Below are 19,159 nucleotides of genomic sequence, written 5' to 3'. Positions count from 1 at the left end.
TGGGGCACCAGCAGTGTCCACTACATCCAGCAAATAATAGCAGCTGCAAGCAAAGTACATTAACAAAGCTGGATGCAGAAAGCCCGAGAAATACAGAACCACATATGATGCTCATTCATCCCATGTTCTCCCTTTTGGCCGGCTTCGGTCACAAACTCCGTCTTAGAAGTATTTATTGCATGGGTTCTTCCTGGTGTTTGTGAGTACTTCCCTTGACATCATAACTTTGCAGACTTACCCTCTTTTCCTTCTAGACATACTCCTTCCACCCAGATACCTTCATTTTATTTTCAAATCCTACATCTAATATTTTTACTGCTTAAAACTTAACGTGACCTTTAAAACTTGTGCTTGCATTTTTATTTTTAGCGTTTTGGTTACAAAGCTACGTGGGTTTTGAATGGTCTGATCTTTTGGTCCATGATTTTGCAGAGCACAAGGCTTTCCCGGGAATGTATAAGTGATGTGATAGAACCAACTCGGCAAAGAAGATAATATTATCCCCATTTTATACCTGAGGCAACTAAAGTTTACATTGAGACATTTACTAGGGAATTGAAATTAAGTGCCAAATACTAGGGCTCGGATTTAAAGCAAAATCTATCGGACTTCGAGGCTCTCTCTGAGCTCTAACACCACATTCATCTTTCATGATCTAAGTAATCATTTAGGAATATGAAGCTGACAGCAGTATACAATTCAAACCAAAGGTTAGAGAGATTGCAGCAAGATTAATTGATCTTAGAAAACATAGAATAGACTGTCCAACAGAACCCTCTGGAATGGTAAAGATGTTCTCGATCAGCACTGTCCCATACAGTAGCCACTAGGCCCTCATGACTATTGAACACTTGAAATCTGGTTTGGGTTAATGAAGAATTGAATTTTTAATGTACTTATGTTAAATCAATTTCAATTAAATTAGCTACGTACGGCTAGCAGTACAACTCTGGAGTAAGACAACTGGTGATGGCAACAGACCACACCGAAAAAATCAGGACATTCGTTCATTCATTCAACAAGTATTTATGACTGTACATGCAGGCCAGATGCTGTTCTGTGTGCTGTAGTGAGCAAAACTAAAAGCCTTGACCCTGTAGAGCTGACGCTTCAGTTGGAGTGATGGAAACAATAAAAATCCCAATAAATAATTATGTGATATGTTTGAAGGTGGTAAAGTGCTAAGAGGAAAACAACAGAGTAAAGGGAGATCAAAATGCCAGAACAGGGAAACGTTTTGCAATTTTATGTAGCGTTGTCAGGTGTAGACGGGACTCACTGAGAAGTTGACATTTCAGAAAGAGTTGAAGGAAGTTAGATGCTTTGCCAAGTGGACAGAGAGAGAGGAGTTGTTCCAAGACAAGTGCAAAGACCCCAAGATAGGAGTCAGTCTGACACGTTCACAACGGCAGGGAGAAGAGGGTGCTTGGAGTGAAGCAGGCAATGGAGGAGATCAGAGACACCTGGAGGAAGGAGGAAGATCACGGGGGCCTCGTGTCACTTTGTAAAGATTTTTGGCAGTTGATCTGAGTGATTTTAATTGTTTTTAATGTTTGTTTATTTTTGAGAGAGGGAGGGAGAGAGAGAGAAAAAAATGTGAGCAGGGGAGGGGCAGAGAGAAAGGGGGACAGAGGATCCAAAGCAGGCTCCCTGCTGACAGCACAGAGCCCCATGTGGGGCTCGAACTCATGAACCATGAGATCATGACCTGAGTCGAAATTGACTGCTTCACCAACTGAGCCACCAAGGCGCCCCTTGATTTGAGTGATTTTAACCCATTAGAGATTTTGAGCAGAAACTGAATATGACCTATCTTTAAACAGGATCACTACAGTTGCCACGCTGAGAACAGACTGAAATGAGACAACGCAGTAAGTCAGGCAAAAGACGAACCAGGATGACAGCAGTGGAGACATGGCAAGTCGTCAGATTCTGGACATATTTTGAAAGTAGAGGCATCGGGATCATTCTGTATAAGATTTGATGTCGGAGATAAGAGGAAGAGAAGGACAAGAACAAATCTAAAATTTTAATTCAAGTAAAAAAAGAATGGAGTTGCCATTGGTTTGATGGGAAAGATTAGGAGTTCAGTCTTAGACATGTTAAGTTGAAGATATCTACTACATTTCCAAGCAGAAATGTCAAGTGGGCAGTGGAAAATAAAAATTTAGACTACAAATAAGTAGTTTTGACTGGACATGTTGGAATTTTAGCATAAAGATGCTATTTAAAGGCACGGGACTTTATTATTTTTAATTGTTTTTTGTTAAGTTTATTAATTTATTTTTGAGAGAGAAAGAGAGAGAGAGAGAGAGAGAGAGAGCATGAGTGGGGAAGGGGAAGAGAGAGAGGGAGAAAGAGAGAATCCCACATAGGCTCCAGATGGTCAGCATGGATCCTGATGTGGGGCTGGAACTCCTGAACCATGAGATCAGGACCTGAGGCAAAATCAAGAGTCAGATGCTTAACCGACTGAGCCACTTAGGCGCCCCAAAGGCACAGAACTTTAAATAGATGTCAACACGAGAGTAGTGAATGTAGACAGTGAAAAAAGTCCAACAATGGAGACTGGGGACATTCTAATATGAATCAACAACAATTTGTGATCAGATACAAGATCAAAAAAAGGGAAGAAATAAATGAATCTTAACATTTGATTAGCCCCTTAGGAAGTTAAGAGTATCCTACAAAGAGTTAGAGAAGTTTAGAAGGTTTACCAGTTTGGAGAGGGGGAGATAACAACATTTTCAGGCATATAGGCAAACAGTTACACACATGGAAAAGAATCTTGGGAAAGACAATAGGACTGTTGATAATGATTTGAGAGTCATTTATAAAAAGAGCATCACTGAAATCCAAGGTAGGGGAATATTTAGAGACAAAAGAGATGATCACGTAGTTTAAGAGAGACTATTGAGAAAAAGAGGAAGAGTTGGTATAAGAAGAACACTTAAATAATGCAGTCACAGGAAAACTAAACAGAAATATAGAGTTTTAAGAAAATGTTCATGACTCATAATGTACAGAGCTACTCAGAAGTGATAAAAAATGAGTATTGGGGTTAGGTAATTAGCTTAGGAAATCAGAATATTATATGTGATGTTTAAGAGCCAATTATCAAAACATCACTCTACCTTCCCATTGAAAAATAAATTATGTGCATTTATTTGCATATTGTTTCAGGTCAGAGTAGAAAATAATACTAATGGTCTAAGTGGCTATAAACTCATACTGTGCACACACACACACACACACACACACACACACACACACACATTCCATTTATCTGCATTGTGGGGTGAGTCGACTTGTTCAAAGAATAGCTGGTTTATAACCATTCTCATTCTTCTACTCGGTATACCACTGGAGTACAAAATCCATGCCAGTAATTGCTTCCCTGAGAAACCTAAATTTCAATATTAATCAAAGATTCTATTTACTTTGAAGAATATTAGCAATGCAAATGTAAAAATTACCTCTGACTTAGAATAAACAAAGTAAGTAAGCAAATGGGAAATATTACCTCTGACATAGTTAATTTTCAAGACACCTGCCTTGGAAACTTGGAAAAACTAAATAAAGCAGCTGAAACTGTTCATTATTGAGAAAAGGTTGATAGTTCACATTAAAAAAGGGTTTTGAATGGTTGCAACTAATATTTTGAATTTGACAGGTATGTAATATGCAGTTGGAAACAAATCTCTGCATATGGGGAACAAAGTATTAAGAGATTACTGGTGTCTTGACTTATACTAGTTGTTTATTTTATTTTTTATATTTTTATACTAGTTGTTTAAAATGCTACTTAACATGGGGTGTGGTGGGTAAGGGAGTTTCTCTGTATAGGTATATATACAATTCACACTTAAAATGCCTTAGGAAAAATTTCACAGAAATATAGGATGATATGCTTGATCTGACAGTCAAATTATTAAACTATTGACTGAAGCATTTATTCTCTGTTGAAAGAACTGTTAATGATAGAGCTTTAAAAGAAAGAACATTGGGGTGTCTGGGTGGCTTAGTCTGTCAAGTGTCTGATTTTTGACTCCTGATTTCAGCTCAGGTCATGATCTCACGGTTGTGGGATCAAGCCCCCTGTCGGGCTCTGCACCGGGCATGGAGCCTGCTTAAGATTCTCTTTCCTTCTGGGGCATCTGGATGGCTCAGTCAGGTAGGTGTCCCACTCTTGATTTCTCTCAGGTTGAAATCTCATGGTTCATGAATTCAAGTCTGGCTCTGGGCTAACAACCAGCCTGGAGCCTGCCTGGGATTCTCTCTCTTTCCCCCTCTCTCTAACACTCTCCCTTCCCCTCCCCTACTCATGCTTGCTCGCTCTCTCTCTCTCTCTCTCTCTCTCAATAAGTAAATAAACATTAAAAAAAAGGAAAAGATTCACCTTTCCTCTGCCCCTCCCCTGTTCACACTCTTCCTCTCTCCCCACAAAAAAAAGAAAAAACAAAAACATTAAAAACAAGAAAAACTATATTAAAAAAAAATTTAATGTTTATTTATTTTTGAGAGAGAGAGAGGTTGAGTGGGAGAGGGGCAGAGAGAGATAGAGGGAGACACAGAATCCGAAGCAGGCTCCAGGCTTCGAGCCGTCAGCACAGAGCCCGACACGGGACTCAAACCCACAAACCACGAGATCATGACCTGAGCTGAAGTCAGATGCTTAACTGACTGAGCCACCCAGGTGCCCCAAGGAAAAAATATTTTTAACAGAATTAACATGTGTAAATCTTAGTTAGTATGATACTTATGTAAATGTAATTAGTACACCATTTACGAAAGTTATGAGCCTATGAAAAGATAATATTTCAGAAACCACGATACCATAATCCTGATTTTCATGTTTATAAAAAGAATATGGAGATGCTTCAACTTTCTAATGGTGACACATTTCAAGGATTTGAAGTCATTTTCACATTTGTTTAAGTCCCAGATAAATCTCTAACCCTAAATCAGGCAATATTTTAAACTTCAATAACATAATTTCAAAATCAAGCAGTACCTGATACGTAACCAACACAACACAGTAAAAATTTTTTCAAAAAGCACATTCAAATATTTGACATATTTGGGTATGTTGGTGACATCAAAAAGATTTTCATATTTTTCACATGGCTATGCAGTATAAAGAAGTTTTAATTACACAATAGCTCTCCAAATTTATGGTGAAATCCTTATTTTTGAGTAGTTTAAAAATAGAAAACTTAGAAATATTCACTTATCTTACATCTTTCAATAATAATATTCAATCAAACAATTGATAAGAGTTCCAGCAACTGGAATTATTCAGGAGGTTAAACTGCCATAATGTTGTTTGGGGGAAGGGGAAAAAGAGGCAAGTTATTTCTCTCTCATTTTATTCATTATTTAATCTACTTTTTTGGTAAATAGTGAATAACACTTCCTTCTTATTACTACACCGGAACTCTGCAATTCTTACCTGATACTATACCAATTCCATCATCACAGTCATAGTCAGACACTTCACTGTCACTTATTCTTTTTGACCCTATGAAGCAAACAACAGGAATAATTAAAATTGCTGATTATTAAGGGGGAAAAAAAAAAACTCCTCATCAACCTGAAAACCAAATGAAAGGATTTTGAATGAAACACACCTGAGAATAAAAAGTAGAGAAAGTCATTGTGCGCTCACACTTACTTTCATACATATTTCATGATGTAAAGATATTGTTCTTAAATTACTCTTAAAAAATTTCCTAAATGTCCTCAAACTTGAAATAATATTAAGTACCAAATAATATATGTAAGTGGTTTGATGCTGATTGATAAAATCTATTGAACAAAAAGCTAAGTTAAAAATAGCGAAGTCAAGTCAGTTTTAGATGCTTTTAGACAAAGACACTTAAGTCTATACAAGTTTCAAAGCAAGACAGTATGTTATTTCAAAAGCATTCATGGGCTTTTTTCTAATATGCATGACTAATAAATTAAATGTACCCCATTCTTCCTTTTTCACACTCATGGAGAAGAAGCATCATTTAAGAGACACCTTTCTTTTAGTATTAGTTTAGCTGTTCCTCCACTGGTTTGAAAAGAAAATGAGAAATAAATCATCCACAAGCTTATTAATACATTTAAATTGTGAAATGTTATCTTTTCTAAGAAATAGCCTAAAACAGAGCAGTAATAATTATCATAATACAAGACCTCTGTGTGTGAGTTTCTATTACAAAAGAAATCTCTTACAAAATTTTAAAGTGTTAATCATGCTATGGCAAAAATGCCACTAAATTGATGGCTAAGGCAGATTTCCTTCACATGTAATTATGAAATATATCACATATATAAACATGTTATAATGTTTTAAAATATCTCTCATCTCCTACATGTGTCTTAAAATAGGCACATCTCACACAATAGAATCTGTTGTTATAGTTTTTTTCCTTCCTTATAATCAGAAAATGCTTAATGGTAAATGAAAACAGTGTTGCTATTTCAAGAAAGACTTCTTTCGTCTGTCTACTTATACTACACATTAGTCATTAAATAGACTAACTTCAGTTATCAGAAAGTAAATAATTTCCATAAGGTTTATAAAACACTAAGAGTTCACGTTGGGTAAGGTGTCTAAAGTAGCAATAATCAAACATTGTAGGAATGCACTCCAACATTTGCAACTTTCTCTTAGAAATATTCTACACATTTTTTTCTTTTTCTTTTTTTTTTTTTTTTGCTCGAACCCCTGCCCTCCTGAGAGAGGGAAGCATCTGTTGAAAGGACTCTTGTTTTCCACCTTTTGATGGGTACATTAAAAACATCTATCTATCTGTTTTGATCATGTGGTCCCATAGAATGAGTTCACTATTTTCCATCCGAAGCTTATATCATAAAATTTTAAACTCAGTCAAACCACAGGCTCTTTCGTATAGCCCCAATTGATATGGAAACTATAATTACCACACAACATCCCAAAAGACTAGGCACAAAAGGATTTACAGAATTATTATATACTATACATTCTAAATGGATGTATGAGAAAAAAAATGATACCACAGACAAAGCTGTCGAGGAGAACCAGAATAAGAATTGCTACTCATCTGGTAACAAGATCTCACCTTGTAAAAGGCAAATGCTCAAGGACAGGGTAATGATTAGTTTCATGTGCCAGGTACACTAGGGTATAAAGATTACATGCTTTTGGTATTGGTCAAGAATCAGATCTGCCTCTGAAGTAAGATAAGAATGACACCAGCAAAAAAATGAAGTTCATTTTATCAGTCTTCATAAGTTGTTTTGTGTGGGGTTGTGCGTAGAGGAAATATGTGATTTTAAAATGTTGCTTCCTTCCAAATGTTGTTACTTTCCTGACGGAAGTTGATCTATTTTTGCTAGTGATTCTACAGAGGTTAAATACATGCAATGATGTTGTCTCTACTTGGATGTTGTCATTTAACATCCTGAGGAATTCAAGTACTTAAGTTTAATGTCACTGAATATATCAATCTTCCCTTTGAAAAGTAGTCTGTTCAATGTCTTGTTTAAGAAATCATTCCTGAGGGGCGCCTGGGTGGCGCAGTCGGTTAAGCGTCCGACTTCAGCCAGGTCACGATCTCGCGGTCCGTGAGTTCGAGCCCCGCGTCAGGCTCTGGGCTGATGGCTCGGAGCCTGGAGCCTGGAGCCTGTTTCCGATTCTGTGTCTCCCTCTCTCTCTGGCCCTCCCCCGTTCATGCTCTGTCTCTCTCTGTCCCAAAAATAAAATTAAAAAAAAAAAAAAAAAAAAAAAACGTTGAAAAAAAGAAATCATTCCTGAGCTTATGAACAGAGATATTTTCATATTTTTTCTGAAATTTATAAACTTTGCTTTAGCACTTACATCTTTGTCTATCTTGCACTGAGTTCATGTACAGTATGAGATATGGATGCAACTTTGCTCTTTCCATATGTATAACATATACGTCCATTTTCAGTAGACATAGAATGACCTATTGACTCAAGGTTCAGTGAGTTATATTTTTCATAGCAATTTGTCCACTTTGTCCAAGTTTCAGTGTTTGCTCCAATGCTCATAATTTTATCATACTATTTATTGTTTCCATTTGATGGAAACGTTTCCATTTGCTGTCTGAACCTTCTTTTTATTCTTTTTATTCTGTCAATAAATTTCACTAAAGGTTTATTTTGCCATTTCAAGGGACTAATGGGCTCCATTGGAAATTTGTTTTGCACTTGATTGATTTCTGCTTTTATAGTTATGATGTTTTTCTTTCTACTTTGAATTTATTTCACTTCTTTTGCTAAACTCTTAAATTGGATGAATATGCCAAAATTTTCAGCCTTTTAATCTTTATTAACATAAACCTTCCCCCTCTGAGTATTTTTCTACATTACTAAAATATTTATATATAGTGCATTATTTAAAGTTCAGGTCTAGGTATTTTCTTCTTGAGTCTATTAGATATTTACCATACATCATTAAATCCAAGGCACAATTGACTGAATAACACATGATAATTGCAGAGATAATAAATCTTAAAAGAAAATGTTCATTAAGGTGTCTATTTTCAAAATTTTTCAAATATATGATTATAGTTTATTATTTTTTTAAAAAATTGACATAGTAACACTGGCATTGAAGAAAATACACTATATTGTCAAGTTTTTGAAATTTGTCAGAAAATGAATTATTAAATAGTATATTAATAATTCTTACAAATGTTTCAAGGATATAACAGAAGAATACAAATTCATTATTTATTAGATGCAGACTTCTTTATTTGACAGGAGAACTATGTGGTTTGATCCTTTTGTATCTTTCCTAAATTTTTGTTTGCCTGACCTACCAGTGATTGAGAAAAATTAAAATGGAAACTTCTTCAATGGTGGTGAATTTGTTAATTTTTCTTTCTAGTTTACTTTATGTATATTGAAGTCAGTTCATTTACACCTACAAGTTTAAAAATATTTCAATAGATGTAGAAGAATTATTTGATAAAGTTTGCCCCCCATTCATGATAAAACATCTCAGCTAACCAGCCCAAGGGGAATTTCCTCAAATCAATAAAGGGCACGCACAAAAAAATCTGTAGGTAACATCACACTCATGACATATAGAATGCAATCCTCCTAAGACAAAGAATTAGCTAGGGATGTCCACTCCAACCCTTTCTGTTCAGCACTGCATTGGATTACAGTACAATACAGCAAGGAAAAGAACTGAAAGGCATACAGATTAGAAAGCAAGTAGTAACATGATCAGGTAGCTTAAAACTCCTAAGGAAGCTATAAAAAACTTATTGACTAACAATTTAGCAAGATTGCAGAATATATACATAGTCAACATACATAAATGAACTATATTTCTTAGAGAATAGCAATGGATAACTGGAATATAAATTTCAAAGCCACTATCGCTTACAAGAATACCCAAACACATGAAAAATTTACGAGTACATTTAACCAAAAAGGTGCAAAACATGTATATCGCCAACCACAAAACACAACTGTATTTGCTTCTTAGGGCTGCTGTAACAAAGTACCGAACACTTTGGGTGGCTTATAACAACAGAAATTTATCGTCTCACAGTTCTGGAGGCTAGAAGTCCAAAATCGGGGTGTCAGCAGGGCCAGGGGAGAATCCTCCCTTTTCTCTTCTAGCTTCTGGTGTTTGCTAGCAATCCTTGGCTCTCTTTCACTTGTAGATACGGCATTCTAGTCACATGGCTGTCTTCTCCCAGGTCTTCATATTGTCTTCCCTCTGTCCATGTCTATCTGTGTCCAAATTTCCCCTTTTTATAAGGAAGTCAGTCATATTGGATTAAGTCTATTCTTGTGACCTCAAAATTGAACACTTGACTACTTCTACAAAGACCCTATTTACAAATAAGGTCACATCTTCAGGTACTGGAAGTGAAGACCTATACTTCCAGTGGGACACAATTTAACTCAAAACAACTGCTAGCAATGTAAGAAAATTTAAATAAATGGAGAGACTTTTCTGCAAAGTTGGAAGCCAGAGTTATTAACATTGTCAGGGTGCTGAGAGAAGATAAAGGTAATTCTAGAATTTCATACACAGCTAAACTTTTCATCAGGAACAGAGAAATGAAGACATATTCATGAAAGCACAGCCTGTTTCCAGATCTTCACTGAAAGAAGTTCTAAAATATGTGTACTTCAAAAACAGAGAAATTCATCCCAGAAAAAAAAAAAAAAGTATAAAATGAAAAGAAAAAGGTGGGAAGCAAAGAAAGTGGTAAAAATTCAGGTCAATCTAAATAAACTCTGAATGAACAAAATGGCAATATTATAATAAATTACTAATTGGAAGGCTATATATTCTGGTAATATATTAAATATTGGGGGTGAGAGTACAAATCAGATTTTAATTTATGCAGTTTGGAAAAAAAGGTAGAGGTGTTAATGTTACTTTGCTAAGTGTGCATATTGTAATGTCAATAGTTACTACTAAAAGAATAGAGATTAAAAATGAAAAGCAGAGGGCACACAATAATCATACTATGTCACTATTTATATCAGAACAAAAGAGGAAAAACCCATACATGTCTGTTTATGTAAACATAGCCTATCTCTGCAAACATACAGAAACCAGTCAGAGTTCATTCAAGTAAGGAGAACTAGATGTTTGAGAAACAGAGGGGTAAGAATTTTTTTTTACTTTTAAATTTATACCATACAAATGTACTACTTAAAAATTTATAGCAACATTTTACGAAAGTTTCATTTGTAGACGTAGAGAATGTATATTCTCGGTTGGGAGAATGTTCTGTTTATTCAAGTTCATCAATTCTATAGTTCACATTTATGAGAGACTGTTACGATGATTGTGGCTTTTCAATTTCTCTTTCCAATTCTTTCTAGTTTTTAAAATAGGTATGATATAACCAAGTCTGGGATTTTAGATGTTTCTCTGGTTCCAGGTCCTGCTAGACCTCGTCCTTCAGATTCCCCCAGTCCTGCGCCAAGTACATCTGAAGCTTTGTGACAAAGGATCCACAGAACTTCTGCAGGCCACCCATAAAATCATGAAGGGACGTTTTGCATGCACTTTTCCCTCCCAACTTGTCCTATGACCTACGGTGACTTCAAGACCACTAGTAAATGAAAGGGCAACAACCCTCCAAAGTTCTTTACTAGCTCTCCTCTGTTGCCTCTGGCACATGACTTTTTTCAGATTCTTCAACCATTTTCTTATAAACCTTCTTACAAGGAACTACCAGCTTCTACAATTTTGTGGTTTAAAATATTTATAATAAATATTTTATTCCATATCTCTAATAGTACTTCAGCTTCCTGACTGAACTTTAACTGTCCTTAATCCATCTAGAGTTGATATACATGTTGCAGGATAGGGGTCTGATTTCATCTATGTTCATTTTTTATGGATACTATTTTTTTTTCCAGCTCAATTTATTTAATTGTTTACTTTTCTTCTTTTGGTCTGACATGTTACTTCAGATCCTTATAAAAGACGGTTCACTCTTATGTGGATCCTGAGAAACTTAACAGAAGACTATGGGGGAGGGGAAGGAAGACAAAAAAAAAAGTTAGAGAGGGAGGGAACCAAACCATAAGAGACTCTTGAAAACTGAGAACAATCTGAGGGTTGATGGGGGGTGGGAGGGAGGGAAGGGTGGGTGATGGGTATTGAGGAGGGCACCTGTTGGGATGAGCACTGGGTGTTGTATGGAAACCAATTTGACAATAAGTTTCATATTAAAAAAAAAAAAAAAAAAAAAAAAAAAGACGGTCTCGGGTCACCTGGGTGGCTTAGTTGGTTCAGCATCTGACCTGATTTCAGCTCAGATTATGATCTCCCAGTTTATAAATTTGAGCCCCACATGGGCCTCTGTACTGACAGTGCAAGCCTGTTTGAGATTCTCTCTCCCACTCTCTCTCTGCACCCCCTCCGAAATAAATTAAAAAAAAAAAGAGTCTCACATAAAAGAGTCTGCTTCTGGGCTCTTAATATTATTCCACTGATTGATTCTCATGCCAGTTGCACACTGTGTCAAATACAGTAAATGTTGATATCTGACAAAGGAAGCTTCTCCTCCCTGCTTCCATAAGAATCCTTCTAGCTATTTTTTGGCTCTTTTGTCCTCTACTTAGAATCTACTCATTAGTTTCCATGAAGATACCAGATAGGATTGGAACTGAATTAAATATATATGTCAAATAGGGAAATTAACAATTAATAATGTCTTCATATCAACGGTTATGTCACATATCCACTTAGATGTTCTTTAATGTCTCTTAATAAAACTTTAAAATTTTTCCCTATAGTACTTCTATATAACTCTTGTAAGATTTATTCCTAGGTATTTGATTTTGTTACTATTATAAAGTATATCTCTTTATTACTGGTGTAAGGAAATGCAACTGACCTTCACATATTGCCCTTATATCCAGACATCTTGGTAAACCATAATTTGTTTGCAGATTCTTTCCAGAGTTTGAGGAAAACAATTATATCATCTACAAATAATGACAGTTTCATTTCTTCCTTTGAATCCTTATTATTTTCAAATTCGTCTTTTCTTACTGCATTAGGATCTCCATTATACTCACACTCTTGTTCGTGTTTGTTTTAAGGAACAATTCTATCATTGGCCATTTAAGATTTCCTGTAATAGACCTTTTATCAGATTGAGGAAGTTTCTAATTCATAATTTGCTAACAGGTATCATTATGAATTTATGTTGAATTCTATAAAATTTTTAATTCATTAATAAGCAATGAACATATTTTTTCTCCTTTATTGTTTTTTTCTTCTGAAAGAGAGTGAGCGGGAGCAGGGAAGGGGCACAAAAAGAGGGAGACGGAGAATCCCAAGCAGGCACCACACGGTCAGTGCAGAGCCTGATGTGGGGCTTGAACTCACAAACCACGAGATCATGACCCGAGTCGAAATCAAGAGTTGGATGCTTAACTGATTGAGCCACTCAGGCACCCCTATTTTTCTCTTTTGATTTGTAAATGTTTTAATCACATTTATAGAATTTTATAAAACTATTGGATTTGATTTGCTGTTTTATGTAGCTATTTTTGTCATTTATATTTAAGACTGAAATGGGTCTATAAATTTCCTTTTTTGGGAATGGATTTGTTGATTTTTGGTATAAAAATTATGTTTTCCTTGTAAATGAGCTTGGAAATACTCCTTTTATGTATATTATGTGAGTTTTATTAAGTTGAGATAATATGTTAAGATTAAGTATGAAGTACTTGAAAAGAATGTCTGAGTCTAGTGTTTTCTTTGTATTAAAAGACTTATTTTAACTTCCAACATATTAATATTTGTAGATAAAGGAATTCAGTTAGCTAGTTTTCTTTTGTTAGTTTTCTATTTAATTCATTAGTTTGCATTTCTTAGAATTGTATATAAATGGAATCATGCTAGCATTTTTTCTCTCTTCTTTCACTTAGTGTAATTATTCTGAGATTCATCAATGTTGTCATGTTAATCAATAGTTCATTCTTTTTTATTGCTAAATAATATTATCTATTATGGGTGTACCACAGTTTGTTTATCCATTACCCAGTTGAAGGGCATTTGGGTTATTTGGTTATTGCAAATCAAATTACAATGAACATTCATATGTAAGTTGTATGCACAAATATTTACACTTTTCTTTGGTAAAGACCTAATAGTGGAATGACTGAATTGTATGGTAGATGTATATTGAACATTTTAAGAAAAACTGCGAAAGTGTTTTCCAAAGAGGCTGTCACATTTTACAAGTCCCACTAATAGTATATGAGAATTTTCATAACTTCTCATCCTCCCCAATGCTTGGTATAGATAGTCTTTTTTATTTTAACCATTCTAAGAAGGATCTAATGGAATCTCAGTTACATTTCCTTAAAGACTTACATTGAATATATTTTCATGTGTCTATTTTCCACTCTTAAATCTTTTTTAAAATCTTATGTCCACAAGAAATCTTATGTCTTAAATCTTTTCAAATCTTATGTCCATTTTTTGTTATGTTTTGTTATTCATGAGCTTTGATGGTTCTCTATATATTTTACATACAAAGCTTTTATTAGATATGTGATTTGCAAATATTTCTTCTAGCCTGTGGCTTGGCTTTTCATTATCTGACCAGTGTTCTTTAAAGAAAACAAAAAAAGATTTTGAGAAAATCCAGTTTAATCAATTTGTTATTTAATGAAACATGATTTTCATGCCCTAAGCAATTTTTGCCTAACCAAAAGTGACAAAGTTTTCTCCTAGGAGTTTTATAATTTTAGGGTTTACACTGATCCATTTTGAGTTATATACCATATACTTTTGTATTTGATAGAAGTTCCTTTTCTTTTCTTTCTCTTCTTTCTTTTTTTTTTAAATTTACATATGGATATCTATAGGCTCTCACATTATTTGTTGAAAAGTCTATCCTTACACCACTGAATTGCCTTTCCAGCTTTGTTGAAAATTAGTCATCCATATATGTGTGGGTTTTTATCTGGATTCTATATACTGTTCTTTTGATACATTTATTTATTTTTATCACATCTCAGTTACAACAGCTTTACAATAAGTTCAGAAATCAACTATTGTAAGGCTTCCAACTTTGATCTTCTTTCATCAAGGTGGTTTTTAGTGATTCTGGGTAATTCACATTTTCAAATAAATTTTTAGAGTCTGTCAATTTACACAGAAATGTGTAATTGTTTTTTGTAAAAATACCTGTTGATATTTTTTAACTGAATTGAGTCTGGGGAATTTGGGGAAAACTGACATACTATTAGCTCTTCTGACTCATGAAAACTTTTTTTTCCGTTATTTCTTTTAAAATTTGTTTTTACAGTGTTTTATAATTCTTAGTTTAGAGATCTTTTGCATTTTTCAAATTTACCCCTAAACATTTCATATTTTTGACACTATTAAATGGCATTGTATTTCTAAATTTCAATTTTCAATTGTTCCTTGCAGGTACATATAAATACAATTGATATCCTATCTTTACCTTGTATCCAACAAGCTAATAAACTCACTTCTTAAATATAATAGCTTTTTTTTGTAGATTCCATCTGACTTTCTATATAGCTAAAGATGTATTCAAATTAAGACATTTTACTTCTTCTTTTTCAATCTGGATGTCCTTTATTTCTTTTTCTTGCCTGATGTACCAGTTAGAACCACCAGTACAATTCTGAATAGAAGTAGGGAGAATAGACAACCTTTTCTTGCTCTGATCTCAGGAAGAAAGGTTTCAGCCTTTTGTCACTAAGTATACTTCAGCTGTAGGTTTTGATAACGCCCTGTATTTTTTGAGAAAGTTCTTTTGTATTCCACTTTGCTTAGGGCTGTTTTTTGTTTGTTTGTTTGTTTCCAACAGAAATGGATGTTTGATTTTATCAAATGCTTTTTCTGAATCTTTTAAGATAACGATTTTTTTTCTGTTTTTTTTTTAAGTATGATGAATAATACTTCTTTAATTTTCAAATGTTAAAAACAAACACTGAATACTGAGATAAACACCACTTGGTCATTCTACATTATCCTTTTTATGTATTGTGGTATTCAATTTTCTAAATTTTTATTTTGCTAAACCTATTTTTAAAATTCAATTTGCTAAATTTGACATAATTTCTATAAGGTCTGTAGATTTCTTTCTTTTAGTATCTTTGTCAGGTATTGGTATCACAGTAATGTTTCTCTCAAATTAGTTGGGAAGCATTCTCAAATATACAATTTTCTGGGAGAGCTTGTGTAGAACTGGTATTATATTGTTCTTACATGTTTGGTACACCTCATTGGTTAAGACATCTGGTCCTTGTATTTTCTTTGTGGGAAAATTTTTAACTACACATTCAATTTCTTTAATAGATATAGGGCTATTGAAGTTATTTATTTATTAATTTTTGAGTGGGCATCAAGTTTGTCTTTCAAATAAATTTTCTATTTTAAGTTATCAAATGTATTGGGGCGCCTGGGTGGCTCAATCGGTTAAGCGGCCGACTTCGGCTCAGGTCATGATCTCGCGGTCCGTGAGTTCGAGCCCCGCGTCAGGCTCTGTGCTGACAGCTCAGAGCCTGGAGCCTGTTTCGGATTCTGTGTCTCCCTCTCTCTGACGCTCCGCCGTTCATGCTCTGTCTCTGTCTCAAAAATAAATAAACGTTAAAAAAAAAAGTTATCAAATGTATTGACATAAATCTATTCATAATTTTTCCTTACTATTCTTTTAATGTTTGTAGAATCTGTAGCAATATCAGCTATTTTTTTTATTTTGGCAATTTCTGTCTTCTCTTTTTTTGCTGGCCATTTTGCCTAAATGTTGATCAATTTTATTGATTTCATAGAGTCAAACTTTGGTTTCGTTAATTTTCTTGATTGCTTCTTGGTTTTTATTTCACTGATTTCTGTTCTGTCACATCCCCTTTCTTCTATTTAACTTGAGTTTAACTTGTCCTTTAAAAATTTTTTTTTGTTGTTGTTAAGGTGAAAACAAGTCATTGATTTGAGATGTTTCTTTTTTTGTAACATATATGTTCGGTGCTAAAAATTTCCTCCTCTCTTCTGCTATAGTTGCACCCCATGAATTGTGATACGTTGTGTTTTCATTACATTAAGTTTAAAATACTTCTTATTTTCCCTTTGACTTCTCCTTTGACTCATTGTTTTTAGAAGTATGCTATTTAGTTTCTAAATGTTTGAAGATTTCCCAGAGATGTTTCTATTATTGATTTCTCACTTAATTCTGTTGTGGTCAGAAAACATACTTTGTATGATTTGAATACTTTTAAATTCACCAAGACTTTTTTTTGGCCAGAATATTGTCTATCTTGGTAAGTGCTCTGAATGCAGTTGAAAAGAATGTGTATTCTGCTGTTGTTATATGGAATGTTCTATAAACATTAATTAGGCCAAGTTAGTTGATACTATTGATATTCTCTAATATTACTGCTTTTCTGTCTACTTGTTCTATCAATTACTAAGAATAAAGGGGATTAACACCTCTGACCATGATGAGGTTTTATCTATTCTGTAGTTTCCTCATCATATTTTAAAAAATTGAGGTATAATTCATATAACATAAATTTAATTGGTTTTAAGTATACTATCCAGTGACTTTTAGCAAATTTTAAGACGTGTAAAAATCAACACAATCCAAATTTAGAACAGTTCCACCATTCCCCCCAAATTCCTCATATGCATTGTCAGTCATTCCCCATTCCTACCCTCAGCCAGACAACTATTAATCTAACCTCTGCTCTATAGATTTGCCTTTTCTGTACATGTTATATAAATGGAATCATACAGCACGTGGCCTTTTGCATTGCACCTTTAATTTAGCATTAATATTTTTTGAGGTTAAATGATGTGGTGGTACGTATCACTATTTTGTTATTAATAGCAATCCGCTGTATGGACACGATATTTTTTATTTATCCATTCACCAGCTGATGGATATTTGGACTAGTTCCAATATTGACCATTATGAATAATACTGGTGTAAACATTCATGTACAAGTCTTTGAGTGGACATTCATTTTTATTTCAGTTGGGTATACAACTAGGAGTGAATTCCTTTGCCACGTAGAAAATTTAATTTTTTTTTTAACAAACTACCAAACTGTCCTCCAAAGGGCTACACTATTACACATTTCCATCATCAAATTTATGAGGATTCCATTTTCTCAAAAACCTTGCCAAAAATTGTTACTGTCTTTTTTTATCACACTCATTTTAGTGGATGTAAAGTGACATATCGTTGCTATAATTTGCATTTCACTATTAACTAAGGACATTGGGGATCTTTTCATGTACTTATTTGCCATCCACACATCTTCAGTGAAGTGACTATTCAAATATTTTGCATTTTGATTGCATTATTTGTCCCCTCACTACTAACTTTCAAGAGTTCTTTATGTATTCTGGATGCAAGTCTTTTGTCAAATATGTAATTTACAAACATTTGTCCAAGTCTGTGGCTTTTCCTTTACCTTCTTAATGACGTCTTTGAATCACAAACATTTAAAATTTTTATGAGGTCCAATTTATCACTTTGTTCTTTTATTGATATTGCTTTTGCCATTGCATTGAAGAAATCTCTGCCTAATCCAAGGTAATGAAGATTTTTCTCCTATGTTTTCTTCTAAGAGTTTGATAGTTTTAGCTCTTACACTTCGGTGTATGATCCATTTTAAGTTAGGTTTTGTGGATGGTGTGAGATGGAGTCTAATTTAATCTTTTTTGCATGTAGATATTCAATTCTTCCAGCATTAATAGCTAAAAAGACAATTTCCCCCCATTGAATTGCCCTGGCACCTGTTTGGTAAATCAGCTGACTGAATATAAGGGTTTATTTTTGAATTCTGAATTAGGTTCCATTACGCCAGTTCCACAATATTGTGATTACTGTTGTCTTGTAGTAAGTTTGAAATCAGGAGGTATAAGTCTTTCAGATTTGTTCCTTTTTGGCTGTTCCAGATCTTGTGCATTTCAATATAGTTTTTAAGATCAGTTTATTAATTACAGCAAAAAATATTGCTTAGATTTTGTTAGGGATTATATAGAACCTGTAGACAAATCTAGAGGAGACTTGCCATCTTAATAATAAGAATTTTCCAATCCATTAATTTGGAATATCTCTTCATTTACTTAGATCTTCCTTTGATTTTCTTCGGCAATATTTTGTGATTTATTTAGCATGAAAGTTTGTACTTATTCTATGAAATGTACTAATAAGTATTTAAAAATGTTTGATATTATGGGAAACAAAATACTTCTTAATTTTCTTTTCAAAATGTTAGCGGGGATGCCTGGGTGGCTCAGTGGGTTGAGCGTCTGACTTCAGTTCAGGTCATGATCTCGCAGTTGGAGAGTTTGAGCCCCGCGTCAGGCTCTGTGCTGACACCTCAGAGCCTAGAGCCTGCTTCAGATTCTGTGTCTCCTTCTCTCTCTGCCCCTTCCCTGCTCATGCTCTGTCTGTCTCAAAAATAAATAAACACTAAAATTTTTTTTTAAATGTTAGCTACTAGTATATAAAATATAAATTATTTTGTATAGTGTTCATGTACCTTGGGACCTTGTTGACATTGTTTATTAGTTGTAGTAGTTTTTGTAGATTCTTTGGAGTTTTCTACATGTAGAATCATGTTATCTGTGAATAAAGAAAGTTTTGCTTCTTTCTTTCCATTCTGAATGGCTTTT

At 34.2% G+C, this 19,159-nt stretch overlaps 1 protein-coding gene across 49 annotated transcripts in view; it reads right to left on the bottom strand.

Annotated features, from left to right (window-relative positions):
- Positions 1–19,159, bottom strand: part of RIMS2 (regulating synaptic membrane exocytosis 2) — a 602,465-nt gene that overhangs the window by 227,388 nt on the left and 355,918 nt on the right. For all 49 annotated transcript variants that reach the window (XM_060611071.3, XM_060611073.3, XM_060611075.3 and 46 more), the window contains one exon: positions 5,453–5,521. In XM_060611071.3, coding sequence (XP_060467054.2) covers positions 5,453–5,521 — 69 coding nt within the window. The remainder of the gene's footprint in view (positions 1–5,452; positions 5,522–19,159) is intronic.

The sequence above is a fragment of the Panthera onca genome, chromosome F2 (assembly GCF_046562875.1).
Source record: "Panthera onca isolate mPanOnc1 chromosome F2, mPanOnc1 haplotype 2, whole genome shotgun sequence".
Classification (NCBI taxonomy): domain Eukaryota; kingdom Metazoa; phylum Chordata; class Mammalia; order Carnivora; family Felidae; genus Panthera; species Panthera onca.
This window is presented reverse-complemented; position numbering and strand designations above follow the sequence as displayed.